Source organism: Trachinotus anak, unplaced genomic scaffold, assembly GCF_046630095.1.
Source record: "Trachinotus anak isolate AG129_WGS33_773 ecotype Australia unplaced genomic scaffold, CSIRO_AGI_Tana_v1 ptg000026l, whole genome shotgun sequence".
NCBI lineage: Eukaryota > Metazoa > Chordata > Actinopteri > Carangiformes > Carangidae > Trachinotus > Trachinotus anak.
The window spans coordinates 11,192,982-11,216,903 of NW_027273877.1; the positions used below are offsets into that span (position 1 = coordinate 11,192,982).

The window sequence follows — 23,922 nt, forward strand, 5'->3', positions numbered from 1 at the left end:
CTTATTAAGTGGCTACTTCAATAAATCCTTATGTAACTGGAAAGCTGAGGATGAGTTTCATGAAGTTGACACCAAGCTACATTGTGATGCATTAAGTAGGTTGCTGCAGAGAAACAGAAGCATCCCTGCACAGGAAAAATAATACCTCATCTCATACCTAAGGAACCAAACATATATAACACACATATATATATATATATATATATATATATATGTGTGTGTGTGTGTGTGTGTGTGTGTGTGTGTATATATATATATATAAATATATATATATATTTATATATATATATACACATATATACATATATATATATATGAGCAGAAGAAAAAAACAGTTCCTTGGTGGACAGTTGAGTGTGGTAAAGCAGTGAGAGAAAGGAACAAAACTCTCAGGATATTAAGACAAACTCATAATTTAATTAAATATAAGCAAGGTTATAAAATTTGTACTTGAAAGCAAAGAGACAATGTTGGTGGACCCTTTGCAATAAAATTGAGAGATAACCACCTGCAGGTCCACACACCAACATCAGGTGGCTGTAGCGCACCTTAACGCTGATTGTCATCTGCCACTAAAAAAAAAAGAAAGAATAAGAATAAGAGTTTCTGGTATCAGCGCTGTGACGGTGAGAGAAGCATGATTTTTGAATTGGTGGTATTTGGCATAATCTGATTTGTGACTGGGTACTAAGGATAGTCAGAAGATGCTTTCAGGTAAACGGTCATTAGAAGAGGATGAGGAAAGGCAAGAAGTAAGGAAGAAGGGTTTGATGGAAGAGATAATTCTTAAATACAAGGCAGGGAACGAGCTCATCTGTTAGTCCAATCACTTTGACAAATGGATTAAAGAAGGCAATTGGGGAGATAGAAATGGTGAAGGTGTTATGGTATGGCAGTTTGTAAAATGCAAAAATTCTCTGTGGAGCACAGAAATAAAGACATAAAATTGCAAACAGTGTGTAGAAAAGAAATAGTGGAGAAATGGATTGTAGGTGAGAGAAAATGAGTTTCTCCATTGAAGAAAATCTGGAGGAATTGAGAAAACTGTTGAAAGGAGGAACAGTTTCAGGAATTAGACGGCTGCTGACATATATGCAAAAGATGCAACCAAAAAAATCATAAGTAGATATGGCAGTAAGTTATAGTAAGGCTGAAGTTAAATGTATGATTAAATCAACAATGGTGAAGGAATGGCAAGAAGAATGGAACAGGGAAACTGAAGGCAGACATAATTACAATATACAAGGAAAGTTGGAGAAATGAGAGAAAGCAGCTGAACTAAACAAGAAGAAGACATCATCTCAAGGATGAGATTTGGACATACTAATCTTAACAGTACACTTATAATGATGGGTAAACATACAAGTGGGATGTGTGAAAATTGCAATTTACAGGAAACAGTGGAACATGTAATTATTTATTGTCCTTAATACCAGCAAGAAAGACAGATTCTCAAGCACAAACTGAAAAAAAGAACATATGAAGTTTGAACTAAGAATATTGTTGCAATTGAACTCAGGGCACGCAGGGTATGGAGCTGAGTTCACATTCACATGAGTCCGGAAAAGACCGGGCGGAATATAATGTAACTCATGGTAGTCGTTCCGATCCGCACTCCATTTCAGAAGGTGGCGGTAATGAACTTAAAAGTTGTTTGCCAACCGTCATACAACTACATAGGAAGAAGACGAAGTTTCCGGTGTGAGTGTAGTTGACTTGACAGTCGCCACACGCCGTCGATACAGGGAGCTGAAACGCGGCAGCCGGAGTGAAACAGCTTAGTTAAGTTTAACATAACATAGATTAAGATGGTTGGAAAGATAAAACATGTCCGTCAGAGGCTTCACCAGGAGGCGGTGAAGCTGGACAGGCCGAGCAGCCCCTGTGTGGCCTCCGGCTCTGTGTTGTCTCCTCTCCCAGTCCTACACAGCGTTACTCCTCCATGTGTGGAGAACAAGCAGAGGGACAAACAGGTGTGTTAGGAGAAATCTTGAAATAAATGACGCTGTCTGTGACACTGAGCGGACATTAATCTCAAAATCTGTAAATGTAGTCATTTAGTTTTACCAGGTGCGTTCGTGTGCGACTATCAAACACAGGTGATTTCAGGATAGAATTGCATCATTGGGCAAGATATTCAACTCAGTGAAAATGAAATATTTTTCACTCTTACTGACAAAAATCGAATAATATAATGACAACATTTTACTAACTGTATAATTAGTGTAATTATTGTATGCATCTGTCAGATAATAGACTTGCACTCGTTTATTTATATTCTCAAACCTTATAGGTCCTGACAGAGAGCTCTTTCCCCACTGGGATCTTTGCTGGCACAAAAATCACTCCAGAGGCGCTGGTGCAAACACTGAAATGTGAGGAAAGTGCAGATGTACCCATACCTGCCAAGAAAGGTAAGATTTGCTGCTGAGGTTGGTCTGTTCAGTTGTTCCCTCACCCACTTATATCTTTGCAATCCATTTAAGGATACATTGTTTATCCTGATGGAAAACTGGCGGCAACCAAGTCACTTTAACGACCCAAGACATCCACACACATCAACCATTAAAACATTAAGGAAGAACTGAGTTGGGTGACGTTGTGAAGTAGCATGCAATCATGGGAGTTGTTGTCTTCACCACCATTGTCGTCAGCTTCTCTTGGTTTGGATTCCTTCAATATCAGACGTTCAGGAGGTGTTTACCTGGAGCTGAATTATCCAGGTCTCCTCTTCTCCTAAAGAAACAGACCACAAACACTGATGCATGCAGAAAAAGAATATGATGGCATTTTGACAGGCAACCAAATTAAATGTAATACCATGATTAAAATCAGAGAATTGTCTAGGTTTGAAAATTGCTGGAAGCACTTGGGATAATCTAAGTACACAACTCAAAAATATATAAAATAGATCTTGTCATTTTAAGACATTTTAATATGGAAAAGTTAAATATCATAGCTTTAAGGCAGCAAGTAAAAGACCAAACACCAACTAAAAAGTAGAAACTGAACTGAAGTATAACCATAATCTCAATATAAATAAATATTGAATTATACAATGAAAGTGCTCAGTATTGTAGATAGATGGTGTCATCTATTTGTTGAATAAGATGCACTGATTATTATTATGATTATGTATTACTGAATATACAATATACAGTAGTCTCAGACTCCTGGACCCCACTGTATATGCAGTAGAGGCTTGAAATAATGCAGGCATTAAAGGGGTAATCAAGCTGTTAGGTATTGCAAAGTTAGATGACTCACAGGAGACGGATTCAAAAACACATTTCATAAATGTATCTTGTCCAACCAAGAGATATAGAGATGATATATATAGCAATAACCCTGATAACATAATCGCAGCTCCTTGTGTGTAGGCTGAGTGTAGTTCCGCTTTAAAATAAAGATTATTGTGCTGTAATTACCCTAGTGAAGATTATAAACAGTACTGGACAGATAAACAGTGGATGAAAAAGTTACATAGGAATAAATGATGAATGGATAAAATTGAATTGAACTGAATTGGAGTATGAGCAGTGTGGTGTAGTTATGGGAAAATCTGAGGCTTTTACACATGAAGTTGTGACACGGTGCAGAACTTTTTATACAGAATAATAATAATAATTGCTTACAGGAATGACCCCTCTGGCACAAAGTAAGATGGTCTGCATAAGTAATGTGCACAGAGGAGGCTTGAGTGTCCAGTTGCAGCCCTTTTGTTTTGCCTGAATCTGCCCCAGCAGTTGTGATTTCGAACTATGCTAGTTGTTTGTGTGTGTGACCGTTCGACAAAGTTGTTATTATTGTAATCATGACAACAGAGATCATCACATGTTAAGGAAGTACTTATTGTAACCCAAACTATAATCTTTTCCTACACCTAACCAAGCCATGACAATTTATTGTTATAATGATGACACTGCTGCTGATACAGTCTGTGTGTTTAACCTGTTATTGTCCCGCTTTCTGCCTGCTGACAAAGCAAGCTCTGTTTTTAATGCTACTACTTTAAATTGATAAGCCACATCGGAAGAGTAATCTCTGACCATAAAGACAAAGCTATGGAGCATGGGCCGTGATGTGAGTTGTGTGTGGTAACAAGACAGCAGGAGAAAAAAAGCACAAAAGAAAGAGGTCATGCATAACAGTGAAAATAAATAGTGAAGCAAACACAATGTTTTCTATGACAGTGTTTTCCAAACCTTTTTAAACCACACCTAGATAATACATACCTGCTCACTAAGTAAGTACTGTCTATAAGACAGTTGTGTTGTCTGGCCACTAGATGGTGCATAAGACTTGCATAATGTTCTCCTCATGCAATGGCAGCGCCACAGCAGGCCAAAGGTTTTTTGGGGATTTCTGTTCTTCTAATGAGGTCTGCTGGAACATCTCCTTCCAGGTTTGAATCAGTCACTGAAAAAGGCTGGCACACAAATCTGTGCAGAGCTGCTGAGGGACAAAAAAAAAAAAAAGATAATCAAAGTGAACTGGGATGTGTCTGATGAAGAGAGTGGTGGATGCTAAGCACACTGCTAAGAACCATAAGACCTCACCAGACAACGGCACGCTGCTATTTATAGAGTAGGCGTTGTATAAATTTAGCTTATGCATGAAATCAAGGTTTAGCTGCATCAGTGTTTCTTTGTTTCGGGTGGAGGGTGCTGAGACTGCTGCTGTCTCAGTTGAAGGGCATTTTCTTAATAAAATGTCTTACTCTTACGAGAGGCTGATAATTAAAAAAAAACAAAACTGGATGTGATTAGGTTAAAATGGAAAAAAAAAATTTTTTGTAAGTGCGTTTTGCAAGTGTCCTGAAAGCCAATTTATTGCAATACACTAAAGCTGACAGAACTGCTGTTTTTCAAAACATGTTTTAGTGTTTTATTTCTTTTCAGACAGCCACTGATTTCTGTTCATTTCCACACTTCATGTTGAGTCTTGAAACCTATTTAAGTGTGATAATCTATATCATGACCATAATTTCTGTAATTATTTTCATTATTGACTAATCTGCTTTGATAGTTTGTTTAATCTGTAAAATATGAAGGAAATGGCGAAAAAGGACAAAGGAATCAAGGTGACAGTTAATGAATAATGGTTTACTGATAGTTTGAAATTCATGTCAAATTATCATTTCAGCTGGGGCTGCACGACATGCAAATAATTTTTCAATTATTTTTGCAGATATTGCATCACAGTTTCATTTGGAATGATCATTTTTGTGTTTGATTGTAAAATTATGAGGTGATTGTTGTTGAGGCTTGCACCAAACAAGCTTCACTTATGTCTTGAGAATATGATTTGTAGGCTGGGCCATCTCTGTAGCACCACAGCACTTATGGTGCTAACAATGCACAACAATGTTGTGACACATTTTACCTTAATAAAAAAACTGCAGTTCCTCAGATTTTTTTTTTCTTTTTTCTGTTTTGCAGCTCCTGCAATTTGGATATTGCACTTGGCCATATTGCAATTATAGTTTGTAGTCTGTGTAAGTTAATTTTCATGCTGTAATAAACAAATTAATGTTTGTCTCACTTGAAGGTGAGGAAAGTAAAATAAAAAAAAACCTACAATTCTACAGCATGGTTTGAAAAATGGTTAGCAATGATGTTCAGTTTACATGTTTTGTACCAGAAGACCTTTAAAGGTCCCATATTTTACACTTTTCCACTATTCCACTAAAACATTAAGTTACTTTCATAGTGTTAATATAGAACCTAGACCTGCTTTATAATCAAAAAAGACATGGACATCTGACTTCATACAATATGGCACTTATAACAATGAGAAATGCTGGTATGGCTCTTTAATGTCCTAGTTCTGCTGTATGACCTGATCATCAGACAGTATCTTACAGCAGTAATGATTCATCATTGCAGACTGATAGTACAGAGCTTTGGCGTAATATTGTCTATAGTATGTAAAAACATTTGGAATTTCATACTAGACAAATGAATTAGGTGTTTGGGTTTTAGCTCCAGAGTTATTTTTCTATATATATATGGTAGGCACATTTTCTATCATTTAGTCTCAGGGTCCCTGATAATATGAGTAAGGTTTAGTATCCCTCAAATACTTGAGGTATCCAGCTAGCTCCATGTGAATGTCCTCTGACTTGCCTGAGTGACAACCAATGATGTCCTGTTTGATTCTCTCTCCTTCCTCTGGAATAGAAGCAGTTTTTTTGTAAACAGAAAGGCTCATGAGAGAAGAGAGACAGAGTTATCCTCTTTGAGTCTGGATGTGGTTAAAGATGAAGGCTACCACTGTGATGGTCATTAACTTGTATAAGTTCCACTGTAGCAGGTGTCAGCATTTCATTCAAGTGTCATTGGAACAAAATGTATTATGTATTAAAACAATTAGGCTTTTCAGTTTTTTTCCTTCAGGCCAGAACTATATTCTTTATTCCTGAATCAGTGAGTGTGCTGTGAAGTACGAATGGATTCAATGTCAGTTAACATGCCTGAAGCGACACAGGTACTTTGATATTCGCTCATCATTTACATATCTTTCAGTCTGTCAGACTGCGAGCCAGTCCTATCAAACTGGACAATCTGATGAAGATGCCTTGTGTGAAAACACCAACATCATATCTTTCAGGCTGATGAACAGAGTTGTGAAGGAGGTCTCTGCTGCCCAGCATTAGCAGCAGAGCATTAACTGTTCTCTGTCTGACCAGTCTTACAACCCCTTTTTACAAGGCGAGGGGTTGTGAAGGAATTGAGGTGGACTGAAATTTCCCCCTAAATGGCAGCTGGTGGTCCCTCTACAAGCTGACTGTGGAAAAGCAGCAGACATCCAATGGAGACTTGCACATGGAACAACACCTACAGAGAGCAGATCTCAGACCCCTTGTTCAGTGTCCTTGGCTGACAGCAGTGTTTCATTTTTAAGAAAGGTGGCTTCAGGGTTTTCTGATTTTGGCTGGGAATACACTGTACAATTTCAGTCCGATAATGAGCTGAATTCTGAGTGGTATGACTGTTTTTGAATTCAGGCTGAATTTCAGCTTTATCGTTTGTCAGTGTTTCTATAGTGTACAGGGGATAACGACAGCTGATGAGCCGTTCGATGAACAATCAGACAGTTGGATGGATTTCAAACCTGTCAGAAATTTTGGTTGCCCCTCGTGACAATGTCGCACAGTAGAGGCAGAGCCAAGAGCCGATTCCCCTGCTTTCAGTGGTTTTCCCTCACTGCGCCTGCGCAAAAACAGTAAACAGGAGCAGACATAGAAGCATGGCGACACAAGACTGAGATTAATGGACTGTGCATCATGGATAACATTGAACTTGAAGTAATGAAAATAATGTAAGTAATCCAACGTTTATGCACGAATAGTGTGAGCAGTCAAGTCGCAGCCGACCATCAGACTGTACAGTGTGAGCACATAAATCGTCAGCTTTGGTTTTTCATCGCATGCGATTTACTCGTACAGTTTGAGTTGGGATTTAACAAAACAATAGCACAGCGTATGTCAGGCCTTACACAAACTGGGCTCAGAGTGCCAGCAGTGTGGAGCCCCTGTTGGCTCAGGACGGACAGCTGAAGGCCCAGTTTAGGGTGGTGGACCTCTCCTTTTGTCCTCCTCTGTTCTCTTTTCTCCTGCGTGTTGATCACACATCAGAGACACTGAATAATCTATGTATTTCAACTAGATTTCTTACATTTACCTGTCACCATATGTGTGTTCTTGTTATTTCTCTGCATTGTTTTGTAATAGCCATCTCTGATGTTTTCCTGTTTGGTACAAGGGCAATCTGCCAATTTGTCTGTGCTGAGCTGTCATGTTTACTCGCATCATTATGTTATGACAGTGTGCGTCAGAGCATCAGTGAATGCAATGGAAGAAATGCTATCTGCATGTGATGCTGTAAATATGGGAATGGTTTGTGGGTGAGAAAACAGACAGTTCATCACAGGGTTGTTTGGTCAGGATGGTGGATCTGTTTATAGTAGAAGTTCTCAAAAATGTGTCAAACCAAAAGAAACAACACACAGTGGTTACTAAAACTTCTTCTAATATTTCATTAACACTCAATTTTTTATGTACATTAAATGCACAGAATCCTTTTAGGATGACATGTCTCACTCTTCTCAATTGAAAAGCCTATCATGTTGTTTGTGCAAATGTCCCATAAACCATTTTCCTCCCTCCTCTCCCTCCTGAACATGGAACTGCTTTTTTGTAATCTCTGCAAACCCAGCAGATTTCCTGTTCTGGTTGAAGCCAAGTCACTTTTCTGTAGTCTAACCAGTTGAATCTACATATGTCTGTAACATGTGCTAAAGCTAGGGCTTGGTACTGAGCTTCAATATATTTTTGGCACTGACGAAATGCTTCGATCCTGCCAAGCATTGAACAATAAATTTTTTTTCGGTGCCAGATTTTGATACCCAACTATTAAATCTTGGCGTCTGTGAGCCATAAACATGTAGTATACTTGTGTCGAGATCTTAGGTTGCTGGTGATTGGCTGTCTAACGTACACAGTAACGTCATCGAGGCTCGCCCTGAAGGGAAAAAAAATACCCAGAAACAAACGTGTGTGTGTTTGTGTGTGTGTGTTTATGTGTTTGTTTTTTTTTCCACCAGGTATTTGTGGCATAGTGTAACAAAATGCCTAGGAAATCAAAAGTGTGGCTCCATTTTATCAAGCTCGATACCAGTAGAGGGAAATGCAACGTGTGCAAAGGCGCTGCAGCAAAGGACGGGAACACAACAAATTTGATGAGGCACTTAACTTTGCGTGGTATCAATTTAAGAGCAGAAAGTTGCTTCATGTTCGACTGTAAAAAGAACGAATGAGCCTTTCTACTCTCAGTCAAGTCCGCCTCCTTCATCACCACTGGATTCCTCATCATCTGATATTACTGAGGACAGCGCAGTGGCTGTATATGTAGCAGGCAAGCTAACATTTAGCAAAAAAATTCAGCTAACTTGTACATTGCTATTTAGGTTGCTAATTTTACTGAAATTAACATGAACGCAGCACCAGTTACAAACTGGGATGTAACGTTATCTGGAATATTGCTTGAGTACACCTCATTTAGCTCATTATATGGCTATATAGCTAGCAAGGTAAATCAAAAGACGAAATGCATGATTGACAGTAACTAACCAACTTTATCTAATATACGGTTGGTGAGCTTGCGCTTGTCCATTGACTTATCCCGGCTAAGCAGTTATCTTTTTTTTTTCTCTTCACAATTAGCCTCTGCCTCTGTAATGTATTTTTGTTGTTGTTGATGTTGATTTAAAAACATTGGTATTGAAAAAAGTATTGTTTAGGAACAGGTATTAAAGTCAAGGTATCAGTACCGGTACTGGCATTGAAAAATTTTGAACCATACCCAGCCCTAGCTGAAGCTTTCACTTTAACATAAAATCTCCATCAGCTCAAAGAGCAAACAAAATAGAATACACAAAGAAGGACAGGAAAGAGTGTCTTATTTCATTTTCTGTGTGCCGATAAATACAAAGGGAATTTTAGTTAAAGACTCAAATGGAAGCATTTGAGTTGCATTAAAAACATAGTTTCTTCCAAAGCCTTAAGACACTGCATGACATTTAATAAACGTACAAGGACAATTTAAAAAAAGTGAGAAACTGGTGGAAAATAAGTGATAAGAAGTGGTGTTCCTGCCAAGTTTTCAAAATCCACGCAACAATTATCAATAATCATCAGTCTCCATAAATGTTCAGATTCCACTCAGATTCCACTCTGAACATAAGTGTTCAGATTCCACTCCGTAAATGTTCAGATTCCACTGCTCACAGCTTACAGATTTACATGCAGTACGTGACCAAATAAGAACCTGAAGTCTTGTCAATCTCAACAAGGCTTGGGCACCGTTTAATTGTATGTTATAAGATATTCTGTCAGTATTTTATTTTATGGTTATCATTTGGTGATTATCATTTTTTGATCAGTCATATATATAGATTTTAAAGCCAGCTGAGAAAGAGGTTATTTGGATGTTATGTGCATATATTGATAATTGAATTGTGGACTGAAGTGTATATACCTGAACTCTTTCGTTCTTATTGCTTGTGTTGTTAATGTGTAGATTTGACCACGAGGAATAGGTAGACAGAAGGCTGGTTAGTGGCTGGCTGTTGTAAGGCTTCACACCTGAGACGGGAGCCCTGTTCAGACCGGGTATTAACATCTGTCCTGAGTGATCTGATCAGTGAGGATAGCTCTAAGTACAGGTGTGAACGCAATCAAGACGCATTCAGGACGCATTTGAGATCCGATCATTCAGACCACAAATACATCCTGACACTGCAACCTAAAATAGAATTTATGTCTACATATTTTGTTATAGTTATAGTCCTGTTAATATATTGCACCGACAGCATTATCTTAGCAAACTAGAAAGTAAGCCAAATGTCTGTGGGCAAGTAATCTAATGTTACTGACACCATTGACACCAGTACTTGCTTGCTAAATAACCAGTTAGGGTTAGCTAATCCATACATTAGCAAATTAGACAAGACAATCGTAACCTACTGGCAAAGCTAATATTACCCACAAGTCAAGCCGAAACAAGAGCAAACTGCATCCGTCTTCATGCCTTTCAGCTCTCAAACATCTCTACCATGGTTGGACTGGCAGTCACGACTATTGGACTACTGGAGCACATCCAAGTTGGGCCAGTGTCACATGCGCTGCCATGTCGGTTGGCCGGTGTACAATCAAAAGATAGTTTGTATATCACGCCGCCACCTGTAGAAATTTTTTCCATGTACTTCGCCTCCGGTCTCTGCACCAGCCTCTCGTCTGCAGGCCACACACAGCCTGGCAGTGATGGAAGGGTAGAATGCTCCTTACCCTGGTAATCCTTAAATTGGAGCTATTCTTTAGCATGTGCCAGATTTACCATCTCTCGCTTCCACTGCCCCCTTTCGCCTGTCTCCCCTTTTTACTTTTTTTTTTTCCCTTGTCCCATACACAACCTTGCATGCCCTGTGTTGCTGATTTGCTGAAATGGCTTGATGCAAGCCGCTTTGTTTATTTCCCATGTACAGAGCCAGGACTGTGTAGGGACACCAAATAAGAAACACACATAAGAAAGACAGCTAGCAGACCATGAGGAGATACATCATGAATATGATAAAAGTGTATTAGATTGCAATCTCTTACTCTACCTTTAAGCCCCTTTAAAATTCGAAAGATAGATCAAATTGAATTTTGGGAGAAAAGTGTACATTAACTAATACATCAGACATGTACAGTATTTCCATCTCATGGGGCATTGCAGGGACTCACACATACTGTCATTTTAACAACCTGCAAACCTACTTAAAGCAACCTCAAAGCTGAAGTTTTCTTAATTTCTTTGTTCTATGTTATCTCTCCAATCCCCGAGCCTCACCCTTTCTATATTACCCACTCCTCTGCCACGTATCCACCTTTTCATCTTCTGTGTCTCAACCACCAGCTTCTGTGAGACATGGGCTGTTGAGTCCATTCCAGAAGTTGTGCTAAGGTGTGGAGCAGGAAGCGGAGTCGGGGCAGAGGGCTGAATAGGGCTGGGTAGGTGAGAGCCTCCAGCCAACCGTAATCACAGCTATCCATTTCATCTAACAGCAGGAAGACGATGCCCCCAGTGGGAGCAGAGTGGTGGTTACCCCACCACCACCACCTCAACCACCCCCTCCACACACACAACAAACACAATAGGCACCCCCACCCCTTCATGAGAGATTACATTTCTCCACTTCTACCCGCATTTGTAGTCAGCAGCAGATGTCTATCTTTGCTTGTTTCCTTACTGCAAACAGCAGCAGAAACACTAGTGTAGTTCAGCGCTGCAGTGGCAGATAAAGGGCTGCCAGGATCTCTGGAGATAATGTGCCTGTCTGAACAGCACTCATTTACACTCCAGCACATGGGATATGTACACAGCACATTTCATATTGTACATACTTGCTTTTACTGAATTTTTTGCCTAACTCACCTATGGAAATTGAAGCTCATTAAAGGAAAATTCAGTACTTCTGTAGTTCTGATGTCAGTCTTATTGATTACTGTTAACATTTACCTCACAAACAGTGCTCACTTTTGTTTTTATCCAGGCCAGCAGCATGGTTCCCAGGGTTTTGAATGTGTGTTGGTTGGTTGAACAACTCTCAGCTGGATTGTGATGAAATGTAGTTCAGATTTTTGTGTTCCCCTCAGGAACAGAATTGCAATAACATTTGGCAATAAACAGATCAAAACTTAATTTCAGCAGTAAGGTACATTAAAATAATAGTTTCATGGACAATGGATGGAGGAATATAAGCTGAATGTCCTATACTAACAAGTATTGTCTGCATATCAAAGCCTGATCTTCTTCCTCTGCGCCATAGTGTATTAAAAATACATCAATCCACACTGTTGGCCTGGCTGATATATTCCTTTATTAGCATGGACACACTGTCCTGCTGCCAATATTGCAACTGCTGCTCCAGCCTTGATGCGTAAAGTTGGACTTAGTGGGATCAATCGGCCAGCACACTGTCCTGCTGCTGCTGCTGCTGCTGCTGCTGGGACAAGACAGAACACATCACACCCTGTTCTGCTCATTGAAATGACGTGGCCTATCGGTTGCCTCTGAACGTTGAACTCTACAGAGCTGGAGCTGCTGCCGATCAATGGATAGAACAAGGCCAGAAACAACGATGTATCATTTAGTTTATTTTTCATCATTGTTGAATGTCATGTAAACTAAAAGGCATATTTATTTGAAATGTTTCTAGCAATTCTGGGTCTGATTTGATGGTTGACAATTTTTTGATATCAGGAAAACATCCAGACTGATTTGTTGATTTGTGAAGTAAAAAAGCCCTCAAGCAAACACACATTTAAAAAAACACTTATTAACTTATTAGAACTTAATTGAATTCTTAAGAGTTGTAAGGCAGGTGACGAGAGCGTAAGGCTGTATGATTTAGTTCAAGAAAATGGCAGTGAAGGGAAACTGTGATACAGTACAACTGCATGGGAACTGCAGGAAACTTTAGCTGATGCAGGAGTGATAGTGCAGCATTAATGCACTAACAGGGCCTACATGAAAGAGCCATCAGAAGAAAACCTTACCTGCAACCTGATTACAAAAGCCAACATCTGAAGTCTACAATGCAACACCTGGATGATCAAGACAAATTTTGGAAACATGTTCTCTGGACAGATGGAGGCAAAACTGAGCTTTTTCACTACTGTCATCACAAAAAAAAACAAAAAAACAGCATTGTTTCATGAATAGAACACCTCGCCAAATGGAATATACTTAATGTTTGTTTGGCAGTGGGTGGCACAAGAAACACTGCATGAACAGAGTGAAGAATGAATTCCACTAAATATCAGCAAATTCTTGATGCAGATGTCCATGCTGTTAGTCAAGCGAGAAAGTGAAACTGAAAAGAGGCTTGTTTCAACAGACTAAGATAAAATGTAAGTTCCTGTGTAGCAAAGGATTTTCCCAAAATAAAAAAACCCTTGATTAGTGAACAAATGAACAATTTGTCCATGTTTTTTCCTGGTGGCTTCACTTTTATTTATATCACTGAGCTTAGGAGCAGAACCACAAAGAAGGGAGAAAGGAGAGGAAATACACAGTAGGAGAAAATACTGTCCTGGATTGTTTAGAGCAGATAATGGAAAAGTCCAGCAACTGATGTTGTTCTTGGTCTGGTTCTTTTCCCTTTTCCTGGATACAGCCGACTGTTTCTTTCCACTCACACCTGTTTGTGGGCACTGTGATATTTTCCAACCTTCTGCTGTCATGAAATGCAGAAAGGGAAATGAAATTGCTGCTGCAATGAGTTTCGACTTTCTTAAAACTCTGGCATGTGCATGTGAATAATTGTATGGGTGCTACACCGCCCTCGCCCACCACCACCACCCAACTTCACAGTCAACACTGCACTTCTGTGGGTCAGCAATACAGTTGATCGGATGAGCAGTTGTGAAAATCGACACCGACATACAGATTTACATTTAGATAAACCAGAAGACAGTGACTTGTACTAGACAACTTGACCACTGCTTAAGTAGAATGTCTGTTCAGAGATGTGAAGCACAATAGTATAAAATGAATTTCACTGTATTTGTCATACTCAGAAATACACACACACTATCACCTTATATTTGTACCACCATGGTCCTCTGAGGAAGTCCTGATCGCTAACTCTGTCACCAGTGGGTTTTTTTTCCATTAAATCCAGTGCATCTGTATTGGTTCTGAAGTTGGGGAAAGGGTGTTGTATTTACTATAAAATTTTAATCATTTTTACATTTTACATTACCAGCATTTTATATCACTTATTCAGCCACATGAAAACAGAGGAAATAATCAACAAGTAGGAAAATCACTGTATTAAATTTTTTTTTCAATATCTAAACAAAAAACTGCTGCAGTATTTTTTTTTGTCCTTACACACCTTAATTAAGCATCTTTTACTCTTGATTATAATTATAGCAATTTCTTTACCACCACTGAAAGTGCTTTACAATTGAAGCCACATTCACCCATTCACACACACATTCATACAACATTTTTCCCTACACATATAACGTTTTCCTACCATACACACACACATTCACACACTGATGATACATCGGGGGCAATTTGGGGTTCAGTATGCCCAAGGACACTTCAAAATGCAGACTGGAGGAGCTGGGAATCGAACCACCAACCATCCGATTATTGGACAACCCGCTCCACCTCCTGGGCCACAAAGTTGTAAAAGTTCATCAATAATAGTGATGTAGATACAGATACAAATGTGCATCTACATCTCTTGTATGCATGTGGGGTTGCCATCACAAAAGATTTCCTGTGAAGGCTGCTGTAGTTTAAAACAGTTTAGGGATCACTAGGGGAGGCTCCACTAGTCTCCTGGAACAGCATCTGCTGTGATGGAGGTGACAAAACCTAACAAACACCAACTAACAAAGATGGTGTTGAAATAGCTCTGCAAAGTGGTTTAAGCCTGAACAATGTTGTGATCTTGGAAAGAAATTCACACCAACATTATTTACTCTGTGATTAAGTGGATGGCCAATATGAAAATGTGTGTTGGGGTCAATCTGTAATAATGTCCCTCGTTCAGTGCATTCAGCTCTGCTTAGAAGTGCTTAGTGGGATGAGGGGGATGGGCATGGAGAAGGTGAAGGCTTGCTGTAGCTTGCAGCCAAGTCATTCCTGCTCTACCTTTGATGTATCTTTAGCACGTTTATGAATTTGCCTCTTCATTTCTTCCTTGGAAGGTTTCTTGCTCTGCTGAGTGGATCCCAGCTTGATTTGACATGTGCCCTCATGTAACTGTATGTGTGTGTGTGTGTGTGTTTGTTGTTTTCATAGGCCCAGAAGAGAAGAGGCTAAAGTCAAAGAAAGAGAAGATGAAGGAGAGGAGGGAGCGGTGGCTTAACAGTGAGTTTATATTCATACACAGCACTTCACAAGGAATGTACACAAAACAAAGACTGATACAGGTTACAAATTAGACAATATTATTACCAATAATTATATGGTATTCCTTCTCCTGTTAAACTTAAATGCAACATGTCATGTTTTCAAGTCATTAACTTTTAAACTTTCAGTGAGTCAGTTGAGTTGAACTGATGACATGAGCCTCTGAGCAGATTTCAGGTAATCACAAAGGCCCTGTTCAGACCTGGTATTAACATCCATCCTGAGTGATCTGATCACAAGTGGACAGCTGTAAGTTCAGGTGTGATCACACTCAGGACACATTTCAGATCCAGTCACTCAGACCACATTCGGGGGTGGTCTGTGCCACATGTGGCCACATTCTTTTAGCAGTGTGAATGCAAATACGTCCTAGCCACATTGAAGAACAACCTCCTCTTCTGAAGTCCTCTGCCACAGTCTAATTAGTCCTGTCACAATTTCATAATGAATCAAAAATATTTAAGTCTTTCAAATGGCTAAAACCTTAATTTACCTAGAGCTGTGCTCAAACACTCTGTGCCGCTCTCTTTCTCTCTCTCTTGCTCGCTCTCTCACTCACTCTCATACACACACATACACACACACACACACACACACATCTACGGAAGTACATTAACAATGGACCCGTCTGTCTGATTGGCTAAAAACAATGCATACCTGCTTATTTGCATATGAGGTGGGGAAGTTCGTAACGGAAGTCCCGACGGCTCATTTTAGAGCTCAGTTTCTGATCTTAGACCTGCTTTATAATCAAGAAAGATATGAAAAGATAAAAATAGGACATTTAAATTAATTGGTTGATGGATTATCTAGCAATGAAAGGAGGAAAATTAGCTGAAAATCTCCTAACAATTACTGTGTGTGTATCAAAGCCTGATATATCTTCTTCCTCTGTCCCCATAAAGCTCCGTTGTTGTCAAAAAGCTATTAAAAATTGTTTGACTTTTTAAAACTTGGATCAATTTTTTGTGTATATGTAAAACCTGAACACATATCATATCGTATCGTATTGTATCGTATCGTATCGAGAAGCTCAGTTTAACAATAGACATAGAACAGCCTGCTTTATGGAGCTTCAGTCTTAATTGTTGGTGTTAATAATCACCACAGATAGAACACTTTACTGATTATAGAGTGAGTCAGTGAGTTTTGGTCTGTCTAGATGAAGGTCCATCTTTACGTGTAATTATAACTCCTCTTCCCAACACTACCACTACCATCATCACTGCCGCCATCATCTATAGTTGCAATCAGGCCAGTAACTGAACCCCGTCTGCTGAGCCAATCAATTCCTCAGTAATACAACACGTATCCTCCAGGCATATAATTAGGTGCTAATGGCTGGGCCACTCGGTCCTGCTGAAACCCAAGACTGGCTCCGTGGCTGACAGTTTTCAGGAATTAGAAGAAAATTAGAATGAAATATGAGCTTTATTGAGATCATGGATACAGAGCAGAGACAGCAGAATTACACCAGTGTATATTCTGAAAGGCTCATACCACTTGAAGCTTGAAACGTGATTGTAAATGGCTTGCACAGTAGTCAATATTTTTAATCCAGATAACCACTAGAATGCAGAAGAAAAGGCACCAGGCACGTTTCCTGTACATGGCTACATATTCTCAGTGGCTTGTTTTACCAGACATCCAGTTGAAGCTTGTATGTTCATGACTTTGTTTTTACAAGACCTTGAGCTTCCTAACAGATCTTGGTAGCATAATGGGCTGGTTTTCCGCTTGCTTTCAAGCTGAATTTGGAAACTTGATTGTACCGCATTTATGAAACTGTGATATGCACACATTTAACTATAATGTGGGCATACAAACAAATGAGGAAGAACAGAAGTTTATCAATGTTTTCTCAATTCCAGAATGTATGTTTTGAGAGAACAAAATATAATAATCTGATGCAGAAAAAGCCTGAACCTAACTTAACAAAAAATATAACAAAAATAAAGATATTCTGTAGTCTGTATTCTGTAGTTTCAATGCACTGTGTTTCAGTCACAATATCATCCTTGTTGTGTTGTTGACAACAGAAACAGAAAAACATGTCAATGAGACCAGCTTTATCTGTAATTTGGCTGCATTAAAATACTCTACAGAGAGGAGGAGAGAAGCAAACAGATAAAGATCTGAAACCAGCTGAGCTTTAGGGACTTTCCAAGCAGGTTCCACTAAAGTTCTCAACTGCACCCATCATTTCCCACATTGACTTTACACAGTCCAGCCACATACTGTGTTTTAAAAAACTGTTGTTTGTTGGAACTGCACCATACCTTTGAGATTTGGGAAGATGCTGATATAAATTAACATATAAATAACACCAGCACCAGACCTAGTTAAAAGCCTCAGACTGACATTTTTATATTAACAGCGTTCAGTGTAGCAGATAGCGACCCATTCATTCTTAACTGATATTCACTCCTCAACTCTCATTGTAGTGTTTATCCTGAATGTAACTCACCTTCCACCGTCTCCTCTCAGAGATCAGCTCCATCAAACGGGCCCAGGAGCAGCAGGCGGCTGAGGCCCGCAGGCAGGCCACACCCGTGGTTGGAGACCTGAGGCCACTTGCTGACGCCCTGCCAGAGCTCTGTCAGCTCATCGGCCCCCCTGCCACCACAGCTCTCACTGCTCGCCGCAAGAGCAGGAAAAACAAAGTGTAAGTGCTAAGGTGAACGTTCAGCAAGCATCAGGTGTCAATGTGACAGCTGATGTTGATTTTCAAGTGTCGTCCTCCAGAATTTTCACATTTCTTTTGTGAAAACTGAAGTGCATAAAAAATAGGTGAGACGCCAAACTTCTAGATGACACGAGGCCCACCCAAATGTAAAACAAGGTATTATGGCACAATGGTAAGGGTGGTGCTGGTGATGCTAAGTGGAAATCATCTGAAGACCATGTCCTCCAGAGTATGTGGCCCCTGAATTGGAACACGGCTACTGTGTGCTTTTAATGAATATTCTTCCACAATGCAATGCACAGAGGCAAAGCTTGAAAAAGTAAAATCAGATTGTAGAAGGTGGTGAAACAGCTCTAGGAGCAGCTCAGCTCAAAAGTTGCAGTTTGAATGATGTTGTTATGATGAGTGATGTATTTACACTTGGCTCAGATCTGATTCCAATGTGAGTCTGATAAAACTTCTTTCATAGTGTTTTCTTCTCTTCTCACCTTCTTCAAGGTCATACTGACACAGTCAGTGTAAAGTTAATTGTCAACATATTACAAATTTTACTTTCTCCCTGCCAGTGGCCATGATTCATATATAATTCACATATAAATGATGATGTGGAACTGTGTCCATCCACACTTTTGTCTCTTGTCTGCTGTCAGTTGTGTCAGAAAAATGGATGAGACAGGGCCTCATTGTCAGTGCTTGAACAGGACTCAGGGAAATGAAGCAGGACAGGCACTCAGCCTGGTCCAGTATTTCAGCATGACCCCAGAACCAGGATCGAGAATCGGACCAACTTCATCACCTCAGTGAAACAACAACTAAAACTAATTCACTTGCTGAATTAATTCAAGTTAGCAGCGAAGCTGTCAAAGAAAATCCTCCTTTGATGCAGATGCCAGATAAAAGCCATCACAGGCATTGGTACAGAATAGACTTGGGCTGATATCAAATAATATCAAATATTTCAATATTTCCTGCCTTATGTAATATTACATTAAAGATATCCTAGTACAGAGAATAAATGCTGTCAGGTCTGACTTGTATCTCTACCTAGCTCCACCTGCCTCCACTTCTTCACTGTAGGGGCCTCTGCACTGTGTCATCTGTGACATGAGGAATGTCATATTGTCCATGTTTGAGTCCTCTGTGTAATCATAGTCCTATCATTTTGTCCTCCCTCCTCTCTACAGGCCTGTGAAGAGGCCAGAGCCAACAGATTTCAGTCAGATGAAACAGTCACAGAAACGCAAACTCCTGTAAGCAGCTTTTTTCTTCCTCTTTGCTCTCTAACATTCAGAACCATCAACATTCCTGCACAATTAGCAGTGAAATTCCACACCTTTTAACAGGTGTATGTTTTGCTGTTATTGCAGAGAAACAGAGAGCAGCCGCTTCAGCGACGTAGTAAAGACCCTCTCTGGAAAAATGAACCCTCTGGCTGATATCGGTGAGCAGCTGAGGAAGAGGATGAGGCAGGAGGAAGAGCAAGGTACAAGCTAACAGCAGCAGACTCAAGTGCTTCTACAGACTTTAAAGATCCCTGAATTGCAGTCTACACTTCACTTTGTCAGGGAAACCTGACCCTGGAGGAAGAACCTGATACCTGGTACCTGGTGCACCTCTTAGCTACTGACTAAAGGATGATGAGGATACTGACTGGTTCCTGATAAACTGTAGCATTTGTAAGTGATGACTTTAATGGCGATCCTTTAGGTTGAATTATCATTATCATTTCCTCTGCAGTAATAAATCACAATTCATTCAAAACTCCAATCTAATGTGTATTAAACTTAATAAATTATACAGAGTATTCTAGCCCTTTTATTTTTTCACATTTTGTTATGTTGCTAAAATTTAAAAAAAATCCCTCATCAATCTACACTTAATACCCTATAATGACAAATTAACAACAGAATTTTAGAAATTGAAACTTCCCTAAATGCTAAGCATCACTTCTGGTTTCCTCCAGACATGATGCTTATACCTGAGACCAAACAGTTCATCTTCAGAATCTTGTTTTCCAGGTTTATGTTTCTTTCCAAATCACGTCCAATCAGCTGAATTTACCATCATTCACATCTTTGAGATGAATGGGAGGAACTTGAACTGAATTTCTAGTGTCCACATACTTATGTCAATGTGATATTTCAGTTTTTGCTTTTTAACAAAGTTGCAGACATTTCTAAAATTGTCTTTTCACTTTGTCATTATTGGTTATTGAGTACAGATTGATAAGGGATTTTTTTTGTTTAAATTTTGTGAAAATGTGGAAAAAAAGTGAAGAGGCCTGAATACTTACCAAATGTTCTGTATTACAAGTGCATTTGTGATGGCTGTAAATCAAAGCATTTAATGGTCAGCAAATCAGCCTGGTTTCTGTGAGCACCTACACAATCATTCCCACTCATCTATTTTCAGTATCTTCTCATTGTGTTGTATTCAGAAAGAGATCAGTGACTCATCAGCTATAACCATAGCAACTCCACTCATCCATGGAGATAAACATCTTGTCAGGGCACCACCAGGCCACAAAACTGAATGAAAATATTGTCAAACTGTCATTAGTAAGCAGATCAACATGTTATGGAGAGCTCTGGAAATCTGCATATGCTGCACTACATGGACATTAGGTGTGGATGTGGATGCTGAGGATTTCACACCACAGTAACTTAACTGATTTTATTCTTTCATGCAGTGAAATATGTTTGTATAGAAACTCTTTCTGTCACTTGAAAATAAAATCCACATCTCTATTTTTCCCCTGGTCACAAAGGTTTTTTTTTACCCTAATGTTTTTCTCATAATCACAGGATACTATGTCATTTGTTATGTGACGAGAACATTTCCCATAATTTAAAAAAATGGTTTTAACAATTTTGACTTATAACTTTGTATCTTGAATCTCTCATAAATTTCAAATAGTTTTCACATAATTTATAAGAAAAGAAAGTTTCTATATGTGCCACTCTATGAAGATCATCACGTCTCCCAATTGTGACCAATATCCGCTCAACAACCTAGGGTCATTTATGCACATGTTTTGGGAATGCTGGAAGCAAGTATCTTTCTCTTTAAATGACATACTTAACAGAAGGATCCCACTCTTGATGACTTTGCTCTTACTCAATGGTGACTCCTCTATAGACTTGACTTTACAACAAAATACGTGTTCTATGGGCTGGTCTCAAATGGCAACAACTACACTCCTTGTCCTGGTGGCAGTGGGCCAACTCTCTGCTTGACATAATCCTGATGGAGGGGTCTGTGGCCCAAATGCACACAGCTGGTTGGTCCTAAGACTCTTTCAGACATGGGATGCAGCTTACCATCGGATTAAAGAGTGGGTGCAGCGTAATTTCTTTTTTCCTTTTTCCTTTTAGTGCTGTGTTTGTGAAGAGATCCGGGGGGAGGGAGAAAGGGATGTTGCGATGGGAAGTTTAATTCTTGTCTTTGACAACTGGTATATATGTAACTTTGTTTTATATTGGTGGTGGGTGTTCAAAAAAGGGGGGAAAATTGTTTGTTGTAAAATAAGTCTAAATAAAGAATTGATCCAAGAAAAAAGCAAAAAAATCTGTAAATGGGAACTACATGGTGAATTAAGCTGCATTAAAACATAGTGAGAGTGATGACAGAGCACAAGGAGACTGAAAGATGTAATGATCTGCCACAGACTCTGTGTGCTGTTGCAGCACAGGATTTAAACTTGCGTCATTGTAATTAACAAAAAAAATTTTGAAATGTGTAACCCTTGTCCACAGAAATGGGCTACCATAATTTTGTTTTGAAAAAAATATGTTATGATATTTCAGTTTACACCCAGAAAATGAAAGGTTCATTTTGCTTTTTTTTTTGTTAAGTTGAGGCATATATGAAGGCAAATAGGAAAAAGAGGGAGAAAGGGGGTTATGTTGTGCAAGAAACAGTTTTGTGCCAGTGCCCTAACAATTGGGCCACTGGCACCTTAATGTGCATCAAATGCTAGCACACAACCTAAAAAAATTACACAACTGAAAGCAAAAGCTACCTGTGGTGGAGGCGTTGCCACTTTACTGAAGCAGAAGTAGCTCTGTAAAAAAGGTGAGCTCGCTATGATTAGATTGGTGTTGGAGGTAAGAAAAACCTAATCAATAGAAGGTTCAGAGCTGCTGTGGCCCATTAGGACTCATTAATTATGGATACTATGGTAGAGTGCAGTGTCAAATTGAAAGTAATCAGAGCTCACTGTTAGCAACCCTCAGCCTGTACCGAATATACGGACCAGTGGATCTTCTGTCATTTTACCTACATCTTAGATTTTGTTGTCTCCCAGGCAGGTTTGGTCATATTTTCTTTTTTCTACTTTTTCTTTGACTGGACTGTTAATTTGGCAGTTTAACATTTCCTGTGGTGCCAAATGGAACATGTTGTTGTGAATTGCTTTGTACTTAACCAGAAATATATATAACCCACAGTGGGCTCTCAATACTGCACAGTTGCAGTTGAAACCCATGTAGTCTCACACCAATGGGCATAAAGTAAAATTATCAAGAGTTAAATTCAAACAACTAAATTGTCCAACTATCATTGCCTGTGCAAACCATCCAGTTTTAAAACTCCACTCTGCTCAGTACAAAAACTGAAAATCGCCATTACAATAATTTCATCATTTAACAAGGTGATGAGTTACTGTCTCGTTATATTCCAATAACAAAGACATTTTCTGACAATAAAAGAAGAAATTTATTTATTCAAAAAACAAGGAAAACTAAACCTGCAGGTAGATATTAAAGGGTTGCAAGCCCTCCATGTAATTTATGGAGGACTTGGCCAGATGTATTTTGTGTAAAAGCACCACACAGTGACCACGTGCCACTAGGAGGCATGGCAAATAACTAATATTTGCATCACACTCACAGCCTAATGGTAGATTGGAAAAATAATTTTAGTTTATTTCATGATATTGAAACAAAAGCACCATCAGTGGCTGACTGGTGTGGCTATGTTGAGCCAAAGCAAGGTGGACCTGTAGGCCCATTGGTGTGAAGCTACGTGCAAAAATTTATGTAGATTGGACTTCAGCCAAAGATGAGTTTGAAAAGCAGGTTTTGCATGTTTTCAATTTTGTGTAAAAATGCCACTTAGTGGACTATATGCACAATAATGCACAATACAAATTTTCTTGCAAACTACATTAAAGACAAAGGTCAGTCTCTTGTGGTGCTCACTAACCTATCCAGCAACATCATACCAAGGCTGTGGGTTGTTGTTTCTTAAACAGCGATGATGTGATGATGATGAAGAAAACTCCGCTGACACCGTCTTGCTTGTATATAAAGAGGTTTATTACAAAGAAGTCCAGCATCAAATCAAGCACCCTGGGTTGCCTGAGAGAGGAGTCGAAGCCAATGTGAATCTCCTCTGAATAACTGCTCTAACTCCCCATCTATATGAGTTGGTTGTCTTCCTAAACCTAAGACAACGTATGTAATCCATACCATAAAAGGCCTCAGTCAGAAGGACAGTCATCTTCCAAAACCCCTAGACCTAGGACCAAAAAAGGCCACATTCTCCTAAACAGAGAAGCACCCATCTCCTAGTGCATCCTCTGACTTGGGGCCCCTATCTAAACATACCAAACCCATAAAGTTACACATCCTATAGAGCCCCAGACACTACATATTTCCCCCCTTCGAGACTACGCAGAGTCTCGAAAAATAAATGAATAACACATACATGCTTGCAGTTATAAGAAGTATAACAGTTCCTCCTACAGCATAACCT

The 23,922-nt window shown here is 39.3% G+C and overlaps 1 protein-coding gene across 1 annotated transcript; it reads left to right on the forward strand.

Moving 5' to 3' along the window:
* Positions 1 to 1,635: 1,635 nt before the first annotated feature.
* slx9 (SLX9 ribosome biogenesis factor) lies at positions 1,636 to 20,916 on the forward strand. The gene is made up of 7 exons (XM_071464585.1): positions 1,636 to 1,973; positions 2,294 to 2,414; positions 15,369 to 15,437; positions 17,967 to 18,144; positions 19,350 to 19,415; positions 19,533 to 19,648; positions 19,731 to 20,916. Exons 1-7 carry the CDS (start codon positions 1,809 to 1,811, stop codon positions 19,757 to 19,759), a joined length of 744 nt encoding a protein of 247 aa, XP_071320686.1. The 5' UTR covers positions 1,636 to 1,808; the 3' UTR covers positions 19,760 to 20,916.
* Positions 20,917 to 23,922: the final 3,006 nt, after the last annotated feature.